At 40.6% G+C, this 21,878-nt stretch overlaps 1 protein-coding gene across 2 annotated transcripts in view; it reads left to right on the top strand.

The window, feature by feature from the left end:
• Positions 1 to 21,878, top strand: part of COG5 (component of oligomeric golgi complex 5) — a 413,551-nt gene that overhangs the window by 228,849 nt on the left and 162,824 nt on the right. For both annotated transcript variants that reach the window (XM_077264784.1, XM_077264785.1), the window contains exon 8: positions 2,904 to 3,069. In XM_077264784.1, coding sequence (XP_077120899.1) covers positions 2,904 to 3,069 — 166 coding nt within the window. The remainder of the gene's footprint in view (positions 1 to 2,903; positions 3,070 to 21,878) is intronic.

Raw genomic sequence — 21,878 nt, 5'->3', positions numbered from 1 at the left:
TGAAATACTCAGACCAGCCCTTCTGGCACCAACAACCATGCCACGTTCAAAGGCACTCAAATCACCTTTCTTCCCCATACTGATGCTCGGTTTGAACTGCAGGAGATTGTCTTGACCATGTCTACATGCCTAAATGCACTGAGTTGCCGCCATGTGATTGGCTGATTAGAAATTAAGTGTTAACAAGAAGTTGGACAGGTGTACCTAATAAAGTGGCCAGTGAGTGTACATAATAACAGTAACATCCCAATGGCCCTTTGCCAGTCTTATGAGTAAGGAAAAGCGTTCTTCCTCTTCATGAAACTGCCCATGCATGGGTACTGTTCTCTCCTTTGCCGCATACAGTTGAAACCAGAAGTTTACATACACTATATAAAAAGACACATATGTGGGCCTTAATCTTCATCATAGTTTCACCCATGTACACCATACCACACTGGCAAATGATCATATAAACAGCAAAGCTAGGTGTACAAGTGTACCTGTCTCTGAGTAAATTTGTTACCTGTATGTGGGTGGTAAAAAGAATCTCCTTTCAACATGTTGCTACAACAGGCACAGCCCAGACAGGGAAAAGTACTTGATAAAGACATTTTGCAGGCCGAAATCTTGTATGCTCTACATGGCGGTATAAAGCTCCTTTGAATTTCAACACCTGGATTGGATGCTGTTCTCATTTACTTTACTGGTGCAAATGACAGAGTCTCACCCCCTGGCTTTATTGGGAATTATAACATCTGTGACTTCGGGGCTTCTAGGGACAACTACCCCTACCAGTAGCACCCCGTTTTTGGCGGTCACCCACAGAGAGGAGGTAGCATCAACCTTAGGAAGCTGACAGAGTCCATTGAGGCATGTGACCAGGTGACATGATTGTACCAGCTTGGGTTCGCCAAATGTTTACATGGGTTCAGTGATGGGCAGTGGATCAAATCTGTATTCTTCTGGTTGATGCCTTTGCTGCTGTTCTCAAGAGTCTCTGGAAAAAAGGTAATGTCCCCCTGTTATAGTTTATGGCTCTTATTCAGGCAACAGGATTGGGGGAAAGTGGGAGATAATCCCTCATTGGTCGAGTGTATGATCAACCTGCATATTATGTCCTTTAAGGTTTTGTAGAATAATCAGCTTTTCTTCAATTTACCTGTGTCTTTGTCCTCCAAGGTTATTTAGAAGAATAAATTGTATGGGCTGATACAATAGATAACACTGGCCAACAGTGAAAATGTTTCTGAAATGAAAATAGCTGGTTTGTAATAATTTTAGCATCCTAAAAACGAATATGTTACTTAAAAATCATTATTAGCTCTTGTTGCTGAGATACAGGTCATTTAAGATTATTATGCAGGAAAATAGGGAAATTTTGAATTTTCAACAAATGTGTATTGGTAAACCTGATTACAGACCTGTTGAACCAATGTCAGCCATTTTATAAATTGTGTCTGCATAGTTTGTACTAATTGAAGTCTCTTTCTCTTGTTGCAGTAATTTTGTGGAGAGAATTTACACTTTGAAAATGCCTCGTAAATGTGCAAATATTGTTAACAATTTTTGTTACGTGTGTGGTTATGTGACATTTGCCAACCAAAGAAGACCAATTACTCCACTTGTGAAGACTGCTTACCATCATTACTTTGCTTATACGTGGCACTTAAATACGTGGCACTTATACGTGGCACTTAAATACGTGGCACTTATATACGTGGCATTTTGAGACCTATAATTTTTCCACATTTTGGTCCACAGAGTCATGTGAGGTCTTGTTTTTTGCGGGACGAGTTGACGTTTTTATTGGTAACATTTTCGGACACGTGACCATTTTTTATCACTTTTTATTCCGTTTTTTGTGAGGCAGAATAACCAAAAACCAGCTATTCATGAATTTCTTTATACCGTTCTGCGTTTGGTAAAATTGATAAAGCAGTTTTATTCGTCGGGTCAGTACGATTACAGCGATACCTCATTTATATCATTTTTTAATGTTTTGGCGCTTTTATACGATAAAAACTATTTTATAGAAAAAATAATTATTTTGGCATCGCTTTATTCTGAGGACTATAACTTTTTTATTTTTTTGCTGATGATGCTGTATGGCGGCTTGTTTTTTGCGGGACAAGATGACGTTTTCAGCGGTACCATGGTTATTTATATCCATCTTTTTGATCGCGTGTTATTCCACTTTTTGTTCGGCGGTATGGTAATAAAGCGTTGTTTTTTGCCTCGTTTTTTTTTTTTTTTTCTTACGGTGTTTACTGAAGGGGTTAACTAGTGGGACAGTTTTATAGGTTGGGTCGTTACGGACGCGGCGATACTAAATATGTGTACTGTACTGTGCAATTTATACTCTTGTAATGAATTCTTCTCGCTACCTACAGCACATACTTCCATGGCGTGTATCTAAAAAACGAGAGCTAATTAAACAATTCTGTGGGTATATTTGAGTTTCTCGACCCAAAATTAGTAATATTTGCCTATTTTCATCAAAGAAACATAAAAAAAGTTGTTTTTTGTTGGCCTGTGTAATCAGCAGGCCTTCAACAAATCAACAACAAGTCAACATAAAACAAGAGTCAACATGCAGTCTCATATGAACAATGGCTTATATCTCTTGACCTGCTGAATAATATGTCTGGCATAGTTAAGAATAAACGCGGTGTCGTCACTTCTTTATAAAGATTGCAATATTTTTTTCCACCTTATTTTATGTTCTTTACTCTGCTAAATATACAGGATAAGTGCTGAACAGTTTCCTATACTAAAAATAGTCATGTTTAGGAGTAAATGGTTACAGAAGTAAATCTTTAATACTTGCAAGTGCACTGAAAATTTAGTACAGTTGGCATCTACTTAAAATAGAAACACTTAAACGATTTTCTATTCTAACCTTTTCTATTTTTCTTCCTTAGAATCCAACACAGGTTGGGACAGCATTACAAGTTTTCTACAACCTGGGAGCTCTAAAAGACACCATTATCAGTGTGGTGGATGGTTATTGCACAGCACTTGATGAGAATATCAACAATGCTCTTGATATAAAGATTCTAACACAAACATCACAAGCCGTCCAGAGAGGTATGAAAGCAATTTTTACCACTTTTACAGGCAAACATTTCATTACAGCATTGTAGCAAACTGTGAAGGATGAGCGTTTATCTTGCAAATGTATGCCTTTCTATTTTTTGCACTGTATTTTTTTAGATTTCTATTTTGTACGCTCAGCATGAAATTTTAAATAGTTGCATTTGCTTGAGGTTGAGATCTTCACACACAATTCTCTTTTCTAAAATGTATTATTATTTTTATGATCATCTTGTTATCGAAAAGCTGCCGCAAGATTGTCATGTAAACGTTACTTATCTGCCAGACAATTTAAGGTGTTTTCAGTAGTGTTTCTTCCTGCATTGATATATAATTAGCATTTTATATTTAGCTAGTATGTTCTATACTTTTTTTAATACTTTTTTTTAGCATTTAACTACTGTACTGCTTTCAAAGTCAAAAGTAAGACATGTTCCTTGAAGTCTTTAGTTGAAAATTAATTTCCGTCGTTAAAAGGGTTGCCTCACTTCCAGTCATCAGGAGCACACTGCTCCCCTGCCTGGCCTCCTGCTTTCCCGAGACCAGTGCCATCTTGAAGATTGACAGTTTGTGCCAGTGGCATGGCTGAGACGTTTGCTCTTCGCACACGCTCTGATGCAGGAAAGTTTGCCTTCGCAGCATCACTTTGCTGGCTGAATCATGTACAAACTTTTAGCAAGTATGTGCTTCTTGGCTAAAAAACAGCCTTTTAAGTGGCATGTAACCTTGTAAATTATAGAGTTAAAAATGTCTCTATACTTAAGAACGGAGAGGAATTTTAATATTGGGTAAACTGCAAATTTGCTTGTTTTCTTTTACAAAAACTTTGAAATGTTACCAATTTAATAAGATAAAACAACCTGTAAAAACACCAGGTCAAATATTACAGTGGGGAAAATAAGTATTTGATGCACTGCCGATTTTGCAAGTTTTCCCACCTATAAAGAATGAAGAGGTAATTTTTATTGTAGACATACTTCAACTGTGAGACGGAATCTTACAAAAAAATCCAAAAAATCATATTGTATTATTTTTATATAATTAATTTGCATTTTACTGCATGAAATAAGTATTTGATGCAATAGAAAACACTTGTGTGGAGCAAGACGGCACCTTCTAGTCGGTCACACCCAATTGACGGTCGCATCACTAGTCGGGGTGCAGCATCACTCAATACAAATGATTTAACTTTTATCTCTTAACTGGTAGATACAGGAAAATTGGAGCTCTGTATTGGAAAATTAGAGCTCCGACCACTCTAAATTTCTGTCAACTTTAGGAGAAACATGATTCAAGCATAATAATTTGTTTGACTGAAATTTAAGGTGTTTACTGGTTTATAGTGGTGCTTGAAAGTTTATAAACCTTTTCAATTTTACATATTTCTGTATAAATATAACCTAAATCTACATCACATTTTTCACACATTTCCTAAAAGTAGATAGAGAACCACGTTAAACAAATGAGTCAATAATATTAGACTTTGTAATTTTTAAATGTGGAAAATAATCCAATATCATATCTCTACATGTAGCAAACATATGAGAACCTTTAGGATTAGCAGATAATTTGAAGGTAAATTACCGTAGTCTTGTATTTTCAATGGGAGATAACCATCAGGCTTAACGGGAGGACCTGTTTTATTTATCGAAGTCTGATCTTCACAGCATATTTGTGGAAATTATCTTGGCACAAAGAAAGTTGTTGATGCTCAACAGTCTGCAAAAGAGTTTAGCGTAATCAACAACTGCTGTAAACATTTAGTTGCACTTATTCATGCACAATGGGGCCACACCAGATATTGAAAGCAAAAGTTCGCATCATTTTGCCCTCACACAGACATATGGTATTGGATCATTTTATTTATAAAATTGAAAAAACAAGGTCTAGTATCTTTACCTCCTTTGTTTGGTTTTGTTCTCTTTATCTACATTTAGGACTTAGTTTTAGTTCATATTTTATACAGAAATATGGAAAATTTTGAAGAGTTCAAAAACTTTCAAACACCACTGTATATGTATGAACATTAAAAAAGGTAGAGAAAGTATGACAATGTATGTAATATTACATTTCTTTTATTTTTGTATGTAATATTTTTTTTAAATAAACTTAAATTAAAAAAATAATTATGGCAATGAAATAGAAAAATAAGACAATTTTCCAACAGACTACCGGTACATTGTCATTGTTATTGCACTGCCATTCTTCTTAGTTATCTGCTAATGTCTCTTTTCCTGATGAAATAAAGTCCATAACATACCATGTGGATATGGAAGATTGGGCCACAGTATGATAATACTGGTATACCTTTTGCTATTAACCCCCTTACCCTCAAGCCTGTTTCACCTTCATGACCAGGCCAAATTTTACAATTCTGACCAGTGTCAATTTATTTTGTAATAACTCTTGAACGCTTCAACGGATCATAGTGATTCTGAGACTGTTTTTTCGTGACATGTTGTACTTTCTAATAGTGCTTACATTTTTTCTTTATTTGCATTTATTTGGGAAAATATCAGAAATTTGGCAAAAATTTTGAAAATTTCACAAGTTTCAGACTTTAAATTTTTATGCCTTTAAACAAAGAGTTATGTCACACAAAATAATTAATAAATAACAATTCTCACATGTCTACTTTACATTAGCACATTTTTTGAAACATCATTTTTTTTATTAGGAAGTTAGAGGGGTTAAAAGTTGTTCAGCAATTTCAAATTTTTCCAACAAAATTTACAAAACCTTTTTTTACGGAGCATGTCACATTTGAAGTGACTTTGATGGACCTACCGTCACATTTGAAGTGACTTTGATGGACCTACCGTCACATTTGAAGTGACTTTGATGGACCTATGCGACAAAAAATACCCCAAACTGACACCATTCTAAAAAATGCACCACTCAAAGTGCTCAAAACCATATTCAAGCAGTTTATCAACCCTTCATGAGCGTCGATGGAATTGAAGCAATGTGAATGGAAAATATTGACATTTTACTTTTTTTCATAAAAATGTTTTTTTAGCCCCATTTTTTTTTATTTTCACGAGAAAATAGACACCCAATTTTTTTGTGCAATTTCTACTGAGAACACCAATACCACATATGTGGGGGAAAACTGCTGTGTGGGCACACGACAGGGCTCGGAAGGGAAAGATCACCGTTTGCCTTTTTGAATGCAAAATTGTCTGTATTCAAGAGCTGACACCATGTTGTCTTTGGAGAGCCCCTCCTGTGCCTAAACAGTGGAAACCCCCCGCAAATTTCCCCATAGAATTTATCTAGATGTGTGGTGAGCACCTTGAACCATCAGGTGTGTCACCGAAGTTTATAATGTTAGGCCGTGAAGATAAAAAAATCAAATGTTTTCCACAAAAATGTTGGTTTAGCTCCAAATTTTTTATTTTCTCAATGGTAACAGAAGAAAATGGACTCAAAAAAATTGTTATGCAATTTCTCTTGTGTACGCTGATCTGGGTAAAAAGTACTGTTTGGGCGCATGGCTGTCCTTTGAAAGGAAGGAGTGACGTTTGGAACATAGACTTTGATGGAATGGTCTGCTGGTGTCATGTCACGTTTGAAGAGCCCCTGATGTGCCTAAACAATGGAAACCGCCCACAAGTAACCCTATATTGGAATTGATCTTGTATTTTCCTAGTATGTGAATTTTATAATGTGGTGGCATTATACATAAGTTGTGTAGAGTGCATCAGATTGGCATACATGAGTTGTGTGGATTGCATCACGTTGACATGCATAAGTTGTGTGGAGTGTATCAGGTTGATATACGCAAGTTGTGCAGAGTGCATTAGGTTTACATACAAAAGTTGTTTAGAATGCATCAGGTTGGCTTATGTGACTTGTGTAGAGTGCATCAGGTTGGCATATGTAAGTGTTATGTAATTCAGAATAAATGTAGTAGTCCATGAATGAGTAGTAGACTCTGATACTCTTTCACATACTGACCAGGCTTGTCGGGCAGGTGTCACACTGATAAATGGTGTCCTTTCATATCCCCCTTCTGTAACACATTTTGCACCTTTTTTGCAATCTCACCGGGTAAATGTTGCTCTGGTACAACAAGGGAACCTGCAGATCGGAATTACTTGGGCCCACTCCTTCCTAACTTCCATATATTAATGCCTTGATCACTACCTCCTGGAACTGAAGAAAGGTCCTGGTCTGGCCTGCACATTGCACAAAAGCGTTATACAATGCCATCTGTATGATGTGCACCGCTGGCTTCTTGTACCACACCTTAGATTTTCTTATGACACTCAAGTGCTGGAGTACTTGAACAGAGATATCAACTCCCCCATGTTCTTATTGTACCCCAGAACACAGTCTGGTTTGGTGACCTGTGTAGAGGAACCTCGTACAGCTGTGGGGGTGCTGCATCTCCATGTATAGTGCTCAAGAAAAGGACATCCCTCTTGTCTTTGTACTTGACCACCAGCATGTTGACGCTACATTGGGCTCTGCTCTCACACTTTCTGAGCTGCTGCCCAATTAGTGTCCTAGGGAGTACTCTCTGATTTGTGTGCACAGTACCACAAGCTGCGGTAGCTCTGACAGAGAGGGACTTGAAGAGTGGGATGCTGGTATAAAAGTTATCTACATAGAGGTGATAATCTTGATCCAGAATTTGGTGTTGAATCCGGGTGTCCTTTCCCTTCAAAAACCCTAAACCTGTGGGTGTACCTTGAGGTACTCTCGAACAGCTTGTAGAGTTTAATTATGTACCTGGCCCTCTTACTGGGCAGGTATTGCCAGAGTTTGTCTTCCTTTGAAATGTATTAGGGATTCATCTATGCAGATGTCCCTTTGGAGAATGTACACCTCAGCAAACTTGTTGAAGTGATCAGTGACCGGACAAACTTTTAAAAGTCGGTCAAAGTCGGGGTCATCTCGAGGATAACATTGTGCATTATCGATGCAATGCAGAACTTGTGGATGGCCTCAAATAGTCACCTGAGCATAGCCATGCAGAACAGCGGAGTGTTAAATAAAACATCGACACTCAAATATTGCAGAATTTCTGTCGTCTTCACTATCCCCATGTGAAGAACAATGCCCTAAAACGTCATCATTTGCACGGAGTCCACAGGGGTCCAGTTGGAAAATGATGAAGTGTGATTTTGGGATAGAAATTGTGGGGCGTACAAATTTGTCTGGGGTATCAAGAGATCTACGGACGACTGTAAAAGCAATTACTGTGCACCCGCAACCAAATTACACTAATCGTAATTCTATGCAGCAGAAAAAAACTGTAGTATTATTTCTACAAGGTTATTCCACTAAAAATCTGAAACTACAATTACTAGATGGACATCAGTAATACCAAATTACTGCGCTCCCACAGCTATCTGACACTAATTTAGCATATATATATTATTAGAAAAAACATGTAGTATAAGTACTGCAAGAATTTTACACTAAAATTCTCAAACTACAATTACTAGACGAACGTCCTTAAAAAGAAATTACTGAGCGCCCTCAGCTATCTGACTCGGATTGTGATATATTTTAGTAAAAAATACTGTAGTGTAAGCGATTTACTAGAGTATATTTTTCCTGTGGATTACACGGTCTCTAATCTAGCTTTATCAACTAATCAAAAATTTATTTTATTTTTCTTTTACATTTTTCACGTTGACACTAATCCTGACTATATTCTGTGAAAACTGAACTAGGCACTAAATACTTTTGAAAATTTTTACTGTGGATTACACGGTCCCATATCTAGCTCAGTCAACTAATCTAAATGATTTTTAATCCTTTTTTCACATCAATATCTAACACAAATCCTGACTGAATTCAATAAAAAATTCTGTTAAAAAATATTGTAGTAGACACAGATAAATACAATATATTTCTACTGTCCCTAATTTAGCCCTATCAACTAATCTAAATTATAATATATTTAATTTTTTTTTTTCCATAAGCACACACAAACACTAAAAACAACATCAACTGGCATGGTGATGTGCATCACTGATCAGCGTTCAACGGCTGCTGGACGCACGTTTATGGTGCAAAGGGGGAATAAAGAAAAATAGACAGGAAAAAAAAAGTCCTGGCCAAAAGCGAGCACAGACGCTGATCAGTGGTCTGCTTTACTGATCAGGGGCTCACTGGCAGCCAGACACACACATTTGAGTTATGATTAGGGCCGTTGTTTTGAAAGGTGAAATTCCTCTTCAGGTTTTTAGCAGAGCTCTTAAGGTTTTGTTGTAAAATTGACTGCTATGTGGAACTGCTCGTAATTTCTTCCACATTGACTGTTGCTTGAGTTGCAACTGCGAAAAAACGGCCTCGAAGCATAATGCTGCCTCCACCATGCTTCATTTAGTGTATGGTGTTCTTTTGATGATGCGCAGTGTTGGCTTTGTGCCAAACATACCTTTTGGAACTATGGTCAGAAATTTTAACCCTAGTCTCATCAGAACACAGTTTACCAAAAGCTTTTGGCAGACTTCATAAAGGTTTTGGCAAAACACAACTTGGAATTTTTTCCTTCTAAGTAAAAGCTTCTGTTTTGCCCATCACTTTACAGGCCGTGCATATGAAAAATACAAGAGAATGTTGTCACTTGCAGTACTTCAACCTGTACGCGCTAAAATCATTAAATATTGCTCTAGGCCTCTTGGCAGCCTCCCAGACCAATTTTCTTCTTTTGCAGAGTATTAGATCAGCGATCTGTCAGTATACAGTTGATGTCCCATGTGGAACAATGTAAAAAAAAAAAAGTTAATGTAAATGGTAAAAAAAAAAAATGTTTTAAAAAATCACAAAATAAAGAATATATAAAGAAAAAAAAATATTCTACTAAATACGGTACATTTATGTAAAATTAAACAAAAAAGTATGCAAATTTGGTATCGCTGCGTCCGTAATGACCCACCCTATAAAACTGTCCCAGTAGTTAATCCCTTCACTGAACACCATTAAAAGAAAGGCAAAAAACTATGCTTTTTCACCATACCGCCGAATAAAACACAATCAAAAAGACGAAAGTAAATATAAAATGGTATCTCTGATAACATAATCTTGTCCCTCAACAAACAAGCCGCCATATAGCTCTGTCAGCAGAAAAATAAAGTTACAGCTCTCAGAATAAAGCGATGCAAAAATAATTCTCGTTTTTTATTGCGTAAATGCACCAAAACATAAATAAAACTACGGTACATAAATGTGGTATCGTTGTAATCGTACTGACCTGAAGAATAAACCTGCCTAATCAATTTTACCACATGTGAAACAGCAAAAAAATAAATAAAAAAAGCAATTCCTGAATTACTGGTTTTTCATCATTCTGGCTCCCAAAAATTGGAATAGAAAGCGATGAAAAAATGTCATGTGCTCGAAAATGGTACCAATAAGAACTGACTATGTCAGTCTAAATATGGAAAAATTTTAGCTATCTAAATATCGAGATGCAAAAACTAATTTTCACAATAAAAAGCATTTTTTAGTGTGTGACAGCAGCCAAACAGAAAAAAAAACGCTATAAATCTTGTATCACTGGAATCGCACCGACCCAAAGAATAAAGTCTTTTAATCACTTATACCGCACGAGGAACGGCGTAAAAAATAAATATAACCAATTCTTCACCTGTTTTCATTCTGTCTTCCAAAGATTGCAGTAAGACTCGGCTCATATTTGCTGAGCGCTTACACCAGGGTTTCCATGTAAATCTCTGAAATATGTGATTCAGATGGAATTCCTGGCAGAAGATTCCCTATAATGATGCAGATATAGTCACTGTTGACGCCATCTGACCTGTGATCCGACGGTGACTGTCTTTTTAGGCATGACTAAAAGCGTGGTTCTCTACAGTTTTGTGCCCTTCTGTAAAGAAGGACACCGCTGAACAGAGGCCAGATGGAGTCTAAAGTACCTCTGCTGCCTTATTATAGTGAATGGATCCCTTTGGGGTTTCATATGAATCACGCCACTCGGAAATTTAGATGTAAACCCCTGTGTAAGTGCTTAGCATAGAACGCCAGATAAATGAGATCCCAAATGTTATGTAAAATGTTTCCAACAAAAGCTTCAACTCAATCCACAAAAAAAGGAAGCCCCCACTCAGATATGTCATCTGTCAATGGAAATATAAGCGGCTTCCACATTACTGGTAGTACAAAGGCCAAAGCGCTATAGCTCCTCACACCCGAAAAGAAGCTCAACAAATTCTGTGTTCCCAAATCCAAATGTCCTCCTCCCTTCTGAGACCCAGTGTGTTTAAACCACATTTAGCGTCCACATGTTTTACTTTTCTGTAGCGATGACAGCCCGCCTAATTTATGGGTGCGTGCCTCCAGAAGCATGAGCTGGGCACCACAACGTACTGGGCACAACAATGTACTGCTGACTACTGGTGCCTACAATGTACTAGACACTGCAATGGCAGATTGCAATTTTCACTTAGCAACATCCAGTCCTGCTTGTTTCTGGAAAAAAACAAAACCTGCAGGAGGCGTGGTGTCTACAATTCCGTGCCTTGTCCTCAAGCTACAGAGAACTGTGGGCAGGATGGAAAACGCTCCAGAGGTGCTAGGACTATCAGAGGGGCCGACATGTCAAAATCTTATCAGACAACATCACAGGGGTCCCCTTTCTTCGTCATCAGAGGGACCCGAGGTGAAGAGTGGGGGGATTTATTGACAGTTTACAATCTTACTGAGAACGTTCAGCTGTAACAAGACACGTGGCTCTGCAGGGGGACCTACTTTTTCAGCTTCAGAGAAAAAATTCACACCCCCACCAACTAACTAGGACAGAAAGACCCCCTGCGGGTCCATACTATGCTGTCTAACTGCTTTATTCAGACAGCTAAAATTTCTTAAGGAGAATATGGACTTATCATATGTCCTGGCAACACAGCGGTTACATTTTTGATCTCTCTGGAACAGACCGAACGCCTTCAAGGGTCTCGATCCATTCTATCATGCCAGGGAGGGGAGGTAAGTAGATTGGCTAGTAAGAGTCAAATAGTAAAGATGTGTTTATTCTCAGTGCGTAGCAGGTGCCTGGCCGGATCCGATGGCGCCAAATACTCCTCCCTAGGACTGTCCATTAAGGAGTTATGACCCATCTTAGGTTCTGGAGTTTTTAGCTGCTAAAGGTAATGGGAGGGGATTTAGGTTCAGCACAGAAGGCAGGAGAGGAGTGACCCAAAGGAGGTAACGGCTAGTTTAAGGCCATGTGGGTCTCTCTCTCTCTGTTATGCTTGTGGTTCACTTTGGGAGTGGGGGATACATTGAGTAACATGCTGTGAAGAACCTAGGGACCAGCTGGCAGCCCTTGCCTCCTGCGGCCCTTCGCACACATTATCGAACATCAACCTGGTAATTGACATGATTCTTCTACTTATATCTTTTGTCCTATCACTATTGTATTTGCATATCTGACCATTATATATGTATAACCATAGTGCATTGTCTAGTGTGCCCTTAATGTGCCTAAATATATAATTTCACTTTGGGCTTCTCTTTTATCTCGATCCAAGAATCCACGCATCTGTTTCTCGGTTTAATTTTCCACGTTACCGGGGCCGGTATCTGGCCCTATATAATCCCGTTAATGGACCGGGCTTATATCTAACAAGGAATTGGTGACAGTCCTACTGGGCTGACCAGGCGCTGTTTCACTAGTGGTAGTGAAAGGGGCTTCTCAGCCTGTTGTGATTGTGAGCGAGTGTGGTGCCACATCAGTGACTACATGGGCCACATCCTCTCACTCCCCGTGCCTCCCTGGGCTTGTGGAAGCGGGATGTATGTGTAAAACTGTACTAAGCTGACCTTGGTGTCCCCAGGGGTGTGCGTAACCTCACGTTGGTGAAAGTGGGGAGACCGCATTACGTGATTCATCTGATTTAATAGTGACATCAGGCCAGGTGGCGAGGTGCGGGTTCATCACGTGATGGCACCTGTAGGATTCAGCGTGATCTCTCTGGTGCCATGCTTCACACCTTAGATGTCATCTTCTGCAAGTTTTAGCTTTACAAATTTTCTGTTGGGCAGAGGGTACCATCCTTTCCATATTGGCATTCATCTGAAAGGCTCACAGAATAGAGTGGCAGACTTTCACAGTATGGTCCTCAGAATGAAAGCTAAATACAGCCGTGCTTCAAAAGCTAACATGGCTTTGGGGTGTACCTCGAATAGACTTGTTTGCGTTCCGGAAAAATGCCAAGGTGACTAGCTTCTTTTCCCTGAACCCGGTGTAACAGGCCAGATTAACCTCCCGCCCAGAATATGCCCGGGGTTAAAATGGCCTAGGCCAGATTTTTCCCCCAATTATATTCTGGCCTAGGCCAAACTATATCCCTGGGTACAAATTGGCCTAGGCCAGAATATACCCCTCTGGGTCCGAATATACCCTAGCTGCTGTAGATCAGATTTTTCAGGCCTTTGAGAGCCATTGAGTGATATACTCAATTACGTGGCCCCAGGCAGCACACAGGGGACCCAGGCAGTGCACAGGGGCGCCAGGCAGCACACTTGTTGGGAGAGACAGCGAACAGGGCCCCAGGCAGCACACGGGTTGGCAGAGACAGTGAACGGGGTCCCAGGCCACAAATGGGGGCCCCAGGCAGCACACAGGGGGCAGAGACAGTGAATGGCAGCATATGGGGCCTCAGGAAGCGCACACGGCCCCCAAGCGGCACAGAGGGCCCAAGGCAGTGTACAGGGGCCCCAGGTAGCACACAGGGGCCCTAGGCAGCACACAGCAGGCAGAGAGTGCGCATGGGGGGGAAGAGACAGCGTGCAGGGCCCCTGTGCACTGTCTCTGCCCGCCTGTACGCTGTCTCTGCCCCCTGTTCGCTGCTTGGGAGCCCCTGTGCCATGTCTTGGGCCCCTTGCACTGTCTGGGGCCCCATGCGCTGTTTCTGCTTCCCTGTGCCCGTTATTAAGTATATCACTCAATGGTTCTCAAAAGCATGAAAAATATGACCTACAGCAGCTGGGGTATATTCTGGCCCAGAGGGGTATAAAATGGCCTAGGCCAATTTATACCCCGGGGTATAGTTTGGCCTAGGTCTGAATATATCCGGGGTATAATCTGGCCTAGGCTACTTTAACCCCGCGTATATTCTGGGCGGGGGGGGGGGGGTTAATCTGGCCTGTTGCACCAGAAGACAATCCAGATGGGGTGGACGCCTTATCTCATAATTGGGAAAAGGATCTGTTATATGTCTTCCCGTCTTTTCCGTTGATCCCAAGGGTCTTGACAAAGATTCAGGAAGATAGGGTTATGGTAATACTGATAGCCCCCTTGTGGCCAAAAAGGAGCTGGTTCCCTTTTTTAAGTCAGTTGGCTCTGGAAGATCAGATTCCCCTTCCAATGAGAAATTACCTTCTCTCTGGAGGTTCCCACCTTCGTCACAATATAGAATTATTACATCTAACAGCTTCAATCCTATTAGGCAGATCCTAATGTCTCAAGGTCTGTCAGATCAGGTGATTATGACGATGCAGGCGAGCAGGAAACCAGTGACTTCAGCTAGTAATACGAAAATCTTGAAAACATTCTGCTCACTATATGGGGAGATATCTCCTGCCCGGACATCCCAAGTATCCTGGATTTCTTACAACTATGTGTACCTGTACCTATATTTAACATTAGGTACGCAGGTCGTGCCGCAGTATGCGGATGGTGCCGCATGCGTCGTTTTGACGATGCGGCGACCAGCGTAGACGCAGCCATGTAGCATTTATTTATTTTTTTTCTGCATCAAAACGACACATGCGGCACCATCCGCATACTGCGGCACGACCTGCGTACCTAATGTTAAATATAGGTACACAGGCCACATGCAGAAGTAGGCGGAGCTAGCGGCGGAGGTGCGGCGGGGGGGGCGGTGCTTCACGGAGGAAGTCCGCAGCCCGCCGCAGATCAGGTAAACGCTAGTGTGAAACTAGCATAAGGCCAGTGTTGCACTTTTGCAGGACAGTGTGAAAGTGATTATGTGGCCAAGTATGTCTCCTGATCTGAATCCAATTGAACATCTGTGGAAAATTCTGAAGAGGCAAGTTGAGCATCACTCTCCATCTAGCATCAAGGCACTAAAATATGTCATTCTTGAAGAATGAAAAAAAGATAGTTGTTGGAATATGTCCCCACCTTGTTCATTCCTAGAAAACTTGGTGCTGTTCTTAAAAATTTTGGAAGTCATACAAAGAACTAGATGTTGTAATTATTTATGTTGATTGTAATCATTTTTGCATCAACTAATTTGAGTAAAATTGAAGATGTTGTAATGAAATTTATGTTATTGACCTTACTTTCATGTTATAGGTTATAAACATTTTCTATGATGAAACTCAAGTCTTGGCAACATTTTGAAAAAAATGTTCTTGTGTTCCGTGAGATATTGATTTAAATCTTACTTTTCACAGGGGGTGTACTCATTTTAGCTAAGCATTGTATGTATTTATTGTTTATTGTATTATATACACTCCTTAAAGGGGTTGTTCGTTTCTAAGCTGCAAGTCTGCAATCATAGTATGTGACTGTGTAAAGCACAAAGATTGAGTGGGCACCACTATTATGTAGTCTAGAATATAGAAAGAGGGGGGGTGCTACTAATGCGCCAAAACCATGCCTATGCAAAAAGAAGAAAAAAAGCGGCGCAAGAAAAGTGCACACGCAATCCATATAATTATCATAAATAATGCTTTATTGAGACAATTAAGTGCAAAAACAGGACATAAAAACATTTAAAAGCGTGTGAATTAACACCCAAACATGCATTATCAATATCCCCTGTATGTGGAGACATGAATGAAACAGGCTCAGTGTGGTTAAAGGTAAACCCAAGACGCACTCCCAGTGTGTAACAATATCCTGCTAATGGAAGATATAAAAAGGTACATGTGCGTCTGTCACTGACTCAAGTGTGGCCTTCCCCGATGGCACTCTGCATGTATTATAATAACATTCTACAAGCATTTATAAGATTTTATCCCATGATACAAACCAATTGATAATGCAGCTCTAGGTATAGGTGTTTATAACTAGGACAATACCGTTTAAGTCTCGCTATCGGGGATACCCCCCACCTGAGTCACGTGTATCAGCACACTGCATGTTACAATAAATAAATGGTGATACTCACTGGGAATGTCCAAGCCTGCTAGCTCCCTACGCGTATCGCTACTCCCGGTAGCTTCATCAGGGGAAGTGGGGAACAATTAGTCATGTCAGGTATATATAGTAGTAAGTGCACTTACTTAAAAGCCAATGGTTGCCGGCACCTGTGTTTGGCAAACATTAAGCCGTGGAACCGTCCATCAATATCACAGTGGGTACATGCAGTCAGTAGGTTGGTTACTTAACTTTAGTGCCGGGACTTACGCAGTACCAAGATCCATTTCCCAATGTTCTCTGATATCTGCCGGAAGTACTAAGAGCGCTTGTACTGGTCCGACCCGCCCCTTCAGTCTGGTGCAGAGAGATCCTCCCAGGGAGTCAAGACCCGCCCCCTAGTCCCATCACATCGAAAGTGTTAGATCACAAACTGCGCCTGCGCAAGAGGACCCTACTTCGTATCAACTCGGAGTGTACTTTCGTTCCACTCGGGTGGTGCATGCGTTATATAAAGTTCGCTCTTTATATGTGGGTCAGACCTCCCAGGAGCTGCGCAGACGGACTCAGCAACATATCTCGAACATAAGATTGGCTAGGCAGGATTTGTCCAAGGGTAAGAACATTTCTACGGTGGCAATGCATTTTTTACAAGTTCATTCCAGTAATACCCGTGGTTTACAGGTATTGGGTCTGCAGAAGGTTCCGAGCAACTTACGGAAAATGGACCGACAGGGAGAATTACTTAGACTAGAGGCACGTTGGATATACGTATTGGGATCAGTTACACCGGGTGGCCTCAATGAAGATTTACTTTATACCGGCTTCCTGTTGCCTTAAATGTGCTTGTGGTAATGTAATATAAGGGACTCCTGGTAGCATTCGTAAGTTTTTTTGATAAGTTCTCTCCAGCTGACTGTATGGGTGCTTGGGGGTACATCAGTCAGGTTAATATTGACAGTGATATACTCGTGGTAATTGTTTAGGGGATGTCCATCTTCTCCACCCAGCGATCGTTAGGGTTAGAATATTATGGCTTGCATACAGAAATACTAGTGAGTAAGGTTTACACATTGGAAGACCTGGCCAGATGGTGGGCTGAAGGTCTGGTCCACAGTTAGTTTAACATATTGAGAATGTAATATGAGCAGCGACAGCAGTTGCATGTCAGATTTTGAAACATGAAAATAGTGGCTACTGGATGAGTGTTATCAGCTATCCTATGTTACCCTATTTTAGCGTAGGTCTCCATATAGCCTAGATAGGAATCAAGTAATTGAGCTCTTGCTCGAGTGTAAAATGGAATAGGATAGTTATATGCTGTATACTGAGTAAATTATAAGCTTTTCTCACTTTGTTTATGTGTTTCTGTCACTCGGATGTTGTGGGTGGCGGTTATTGCCATGTGCAGTGGTACCGCCGAAATTGGGAACTTTATATAGTTACAGTGTAGAACTGTGTATATGCCGCAGTTCAATTTGGCAGCCCACTGCTGCGGTTTGTGTTGATAGCCGGTAGGTGCCGCTGTAATGCCTGAGCCGCAGATTGAACCCTTTTCGTAGTATAGAGTCGTATCTTAGAGCTTTGCGCATGCGCAGTCGGTCATTTTTGTAGCTTGTCGTAGCCATGTTTTTTACAAGAGCGAACCTTATATAACGCATGCGCCACCCGAGTGGAACGAAAGTACACTCCGAGTTGATACGAAGTAGGGTCCTCTTGCGCAGGCGCAGTTCGTGATCTAACACTTTCGATGTGACGGAACTAGGGGGCGGGTCTTGACTCCCTTGACTCCCTGGGAGGATCTCTCTGCACCAGACTGAAGGGGCGGGTCGGACCAGTATAAGCGCTCTAAGTGCTTCCGGCAGATATCAGAGAACATTGGGAAATGGATCTTGGTACTGCGTAAGTCCCGGCACTAAAGTTAAGTAACTAACCTACTGACTGCATGTACCCACTGTGATATTGATGGACGGTTCCGCGGCTTAATGTTTGCCGGACACAGGTGCCTGCAACCATTGGCTTTTAAGTAAGTGCACTTACTACTATATATACCTGACATGACTAATTGTTCCCCACTTCCCCTGACGAAGCTACCGGGAGTAGTGATACGTGTAGAGAGCTAGCAGGCTCGGACATTCCCAGTGAGTATCACCATTTATTTATTGTAACATGCAGTGTGCTGATACACGTGACTCAGGTGGGGGGTATACCCGATAGCGAGACTTAAACGGTATTGTCCTAGTTATAAACACCTATACCTAGTGCTGCATTATCAATTGGTTTGTATCATGGGATAAAATCTTATAAATGCTTATAGAATGTTATTATAATACATGCAGAGTGCCATCGGGGAAGGCCACACTTGAGTCAGTGACAGACGCACATGTACCTTTTTATATCTTCCATTAGTAGGATATTGTTACACACTGGGAGTGCGTCTTGGGTTTACCTTTAACCACACTGAGCCTGTTTCATTCATGTCTCCACATACAGGGGATATTGATAATGCATGTTTGGGTGTTAATTCACACACTTTTAATGTTTTTATGTCCTGTTTTTGCACTTAATTGTCTCAATAAAGTAGTATTTATGATAATTATATGGGTTGTGTGTGCACTGTTCTTGCGCCGCTTTTTTTCTTCTTTTTGCATAGGCATAGTATGTGACTGCAGACTTGTGAACACACATCGCAGGCACTACTGTGAGGATTCTCCAGTGTCTGTGTTGGAAGCAGGTGGTTACATGACTGCAAGTATGTGATTTGCATATTCCCGGCCACATTCCAACTAGACAGTTTTCGTGCTCGCTCAGTACACTTGCTTTGAGAGAGGCCGTGCCCATCTAGTCGGCATGTATGCAAATCACATACTTGCGGTCACACGTCCGCCACTCCCGGCATCGGAGAATCCTCTTAGCGCGCAGTCTCTAGTGACATAGAATAAATACAGACAGATTGTTTAACAAACAGGAAATCCCTGCATGTGTTGCGGCTGTTGAACGGTCGCGAGACATGCAGCCGCGGGGACTCAAACATATTTTTTGAGCATGCTGAAGACACTAGGTTAGCACCCGAGCATGCTGGGATAACAACTTATGCGATCACGTTCGCTCGTCACTAGTGAAAGTACCAAATATGTTTTATTTTTATTGAAGGAAGACAAAAGGTAATTTGAGTTTTTTTTCTTGTATATTTTTGTAAACTTTTTAAAATATTTTTCACTATATTTTTTCATAAGATTCTTGAATCTTTGGTCATATTATATACTGCAGAACCATAGTTTTATTATATGTAATGTAAATCCCATCTCTTTTGAAGCTCAGGATATAGTTGGGCTTCAGAATAAGACCAAGTTGGCTGCGATGGAGGCCTTCAACAGGCCCCCCAGCTATCATAGTTGCACTTTATCCCCCACCATGATGTGTTCACTCACATTGGCTGAGATGTTATGTAAATGCAGCTATCAGCAACTGATAGCAGCATCAAAATGGTTAACAGCCATAATCAACTTGTAGAGGCAAATGCTGGCCATTTAATATAGCCGGCATCAGCTTCTTGTGCAGAGAACTGAGCACCTGAGCCCCTCAATGTGCAGTTTCACCAGCATGGGTGTGCAGTTACACTCATATACGTAAAGATGGTTAATGCTTTTCTAAGAAATGTTCTGCCACGCTGAATGTACTTTGGTATACAAACCGTGAAGGTCCACTGTTAACAGTTTCCTTTGCAATCGCCGACCAATGACTTTACGGTTATGCTCAATTGGAGACAAGTCCGGATACACTGCTGGCTATGGTAATACTTTTAGGCCACGCAGGCTGCTCACAGTGCACGAGCAACAGGCATTCTGGCATTGTGTTGAAAAACAACTCCTGTCACACTTTGGAGAAATGTCTGTACCACTTATTCCACTATTGATGAATTCTGTGCAGCAATTGAAATTGGATGTCTTATACCAAGCCAAAGACCTCAAATAATGTCTACACCAACCATCAGCAGGCATCTGCACAACATTGGGCTATAAGCCAGATATGCAGCTACTGGTGTTCCGTGAACTAAAATATTATCATGGTGCAGAACAAGACACCAATGAAGGCTAGAATGGAGGTCTATTCTCTTTAATGATGGAAGTCCTGCTTTTGTCTTGATGCAATGACCACCATAGATTGACCTGAAGACCACATGGGCAACACCATAAAAAGGCCTTCACATGGGAACTTTACACCAGTCCTACTCCACGGATTATGGTGTAAGCTGGTAAAATGTTCTGCATCCAGTTTCCTCTGGTCTTGGAACCAGTAGTATAGCCATTTCTCCAAAGTGTCCTAAGAGCCTTTTTTGAACATGACAATGTCAGGCCGCATGTTTCTCATGCTACTGTGAGTAGCCTGCATAGTTTCAACATGCTAGAGTGGCCTGTAGCATCTCCAGCCTTCTTTCCATATTCCTCAGGCAATCATTAATTAATTATGTAATTTTCATAATTGCACGACTTTCCTTTCTTTGTGTTGCAATTTCAATGTTGAGGCCTATATTACTGCAGGCCTGAACAAATCTTGTCTAGTCAATCGACTCTCCAGGAGCCCTTTCCTAAAAGTAAGCGAGCAACAATTATCTTCTCCACCGTTTACTGAAAAGATTAAAAAAACATTCTAAGGACATCTGCAAGATGCTTTTCCTTCATTGCGCCCAAATCAAACTAGTGTGGGCAGCAGCCAATGAACATTATTACATTTGGGATTAAAGTCTGGAATGGAGCAGGAATTGTATTCTTGAATTATTTATTTTGTCAGACACATAAAATCTTTAGAAAAATACATCTTCCTCTCCTGCAGTCCTAATTTCTGGAGCTAAAACAGGTAATACTTGGCATATATTTTCTGTGTAATAGAAAAATAAAGGAAAATGAGAAAGCTGACAGTGCCATCCTCATTAAATCTTCAGGGTAAACCCATTTATCTTTATCTGCCTACACATTTTGCAGGAGTTTTCTGTTTACTTATCCACCTACCTCTATGCTGTGCTCTTGAAATGTTCGTGCATTGAAATGACATTTTCTTTATTTTTAATTTTGTTTAGCAGAATTCCAGTGCTATTGTGAAGTTTTTGATATTCGTATTTCCAACTTGTTTTTAAGTCTTTGATAACACTGATTTTTAGTAATTTGACATAAAATAATAATTTGGTTCAGAAAAATGCTGATATTCTCCCATTTTCAATTCAGCCACAGCCTTGTTCATAGTACCCCAAAAGTAGTTGTGTCGTGTTCACATAGTGCAGATATGATGCAGACATTTTTTTCAACCAAACTAATTTTCGAATCCTCCCAAAAATGTGGAAGAAATTTATTGTGTAAGGCAAAATTCAAACATCATACACTATGCAAAACATCAGGATTTTTGCACATAACCATATTATGGATATTGTGACAGGGTCACTGGCACAGTGTATAATGGGAGATATATGTCACTGCGTATAATGACTGTAGAAAAGCCGCGGAGACACCATCATGTGTTTCTCAACGCAAGCAATGAATAGCCAGGTCTTTCACCGGGAAAGAACAACCACGGGAAGGGCAGCATCCAATAAAGGAAAACCACCTATGCCAAAACATGGTATCCATTCACAGACAGCTGTTTCGGGGTATTTGCCCCTCATCAGTGTGGAGTAGGAAACTGGCTATTAGGAGCAGTGCCTAGTGAAAAGACTATAAACATA

Source organism: Ranitomeya variabilis, chromosome 5 (assembly GCF_051348905.1).
Source record: "Ranitomeya variabilis isolate aRanVar5 chromosome 5, aRanVar5.hap1, whole genome shotgun sequence".
NCBI lineage: Eukaryota > Metazoa > Chordata > Amphibia > Anura > Dendrobatidae > Ranitomeya > Ranitomeya variabilis.
The sequence above is the reverse complement of the archived record's forward strand: the minus strand, read 5'-3'. Positions and strand labels throughout refer to the sequence as shown.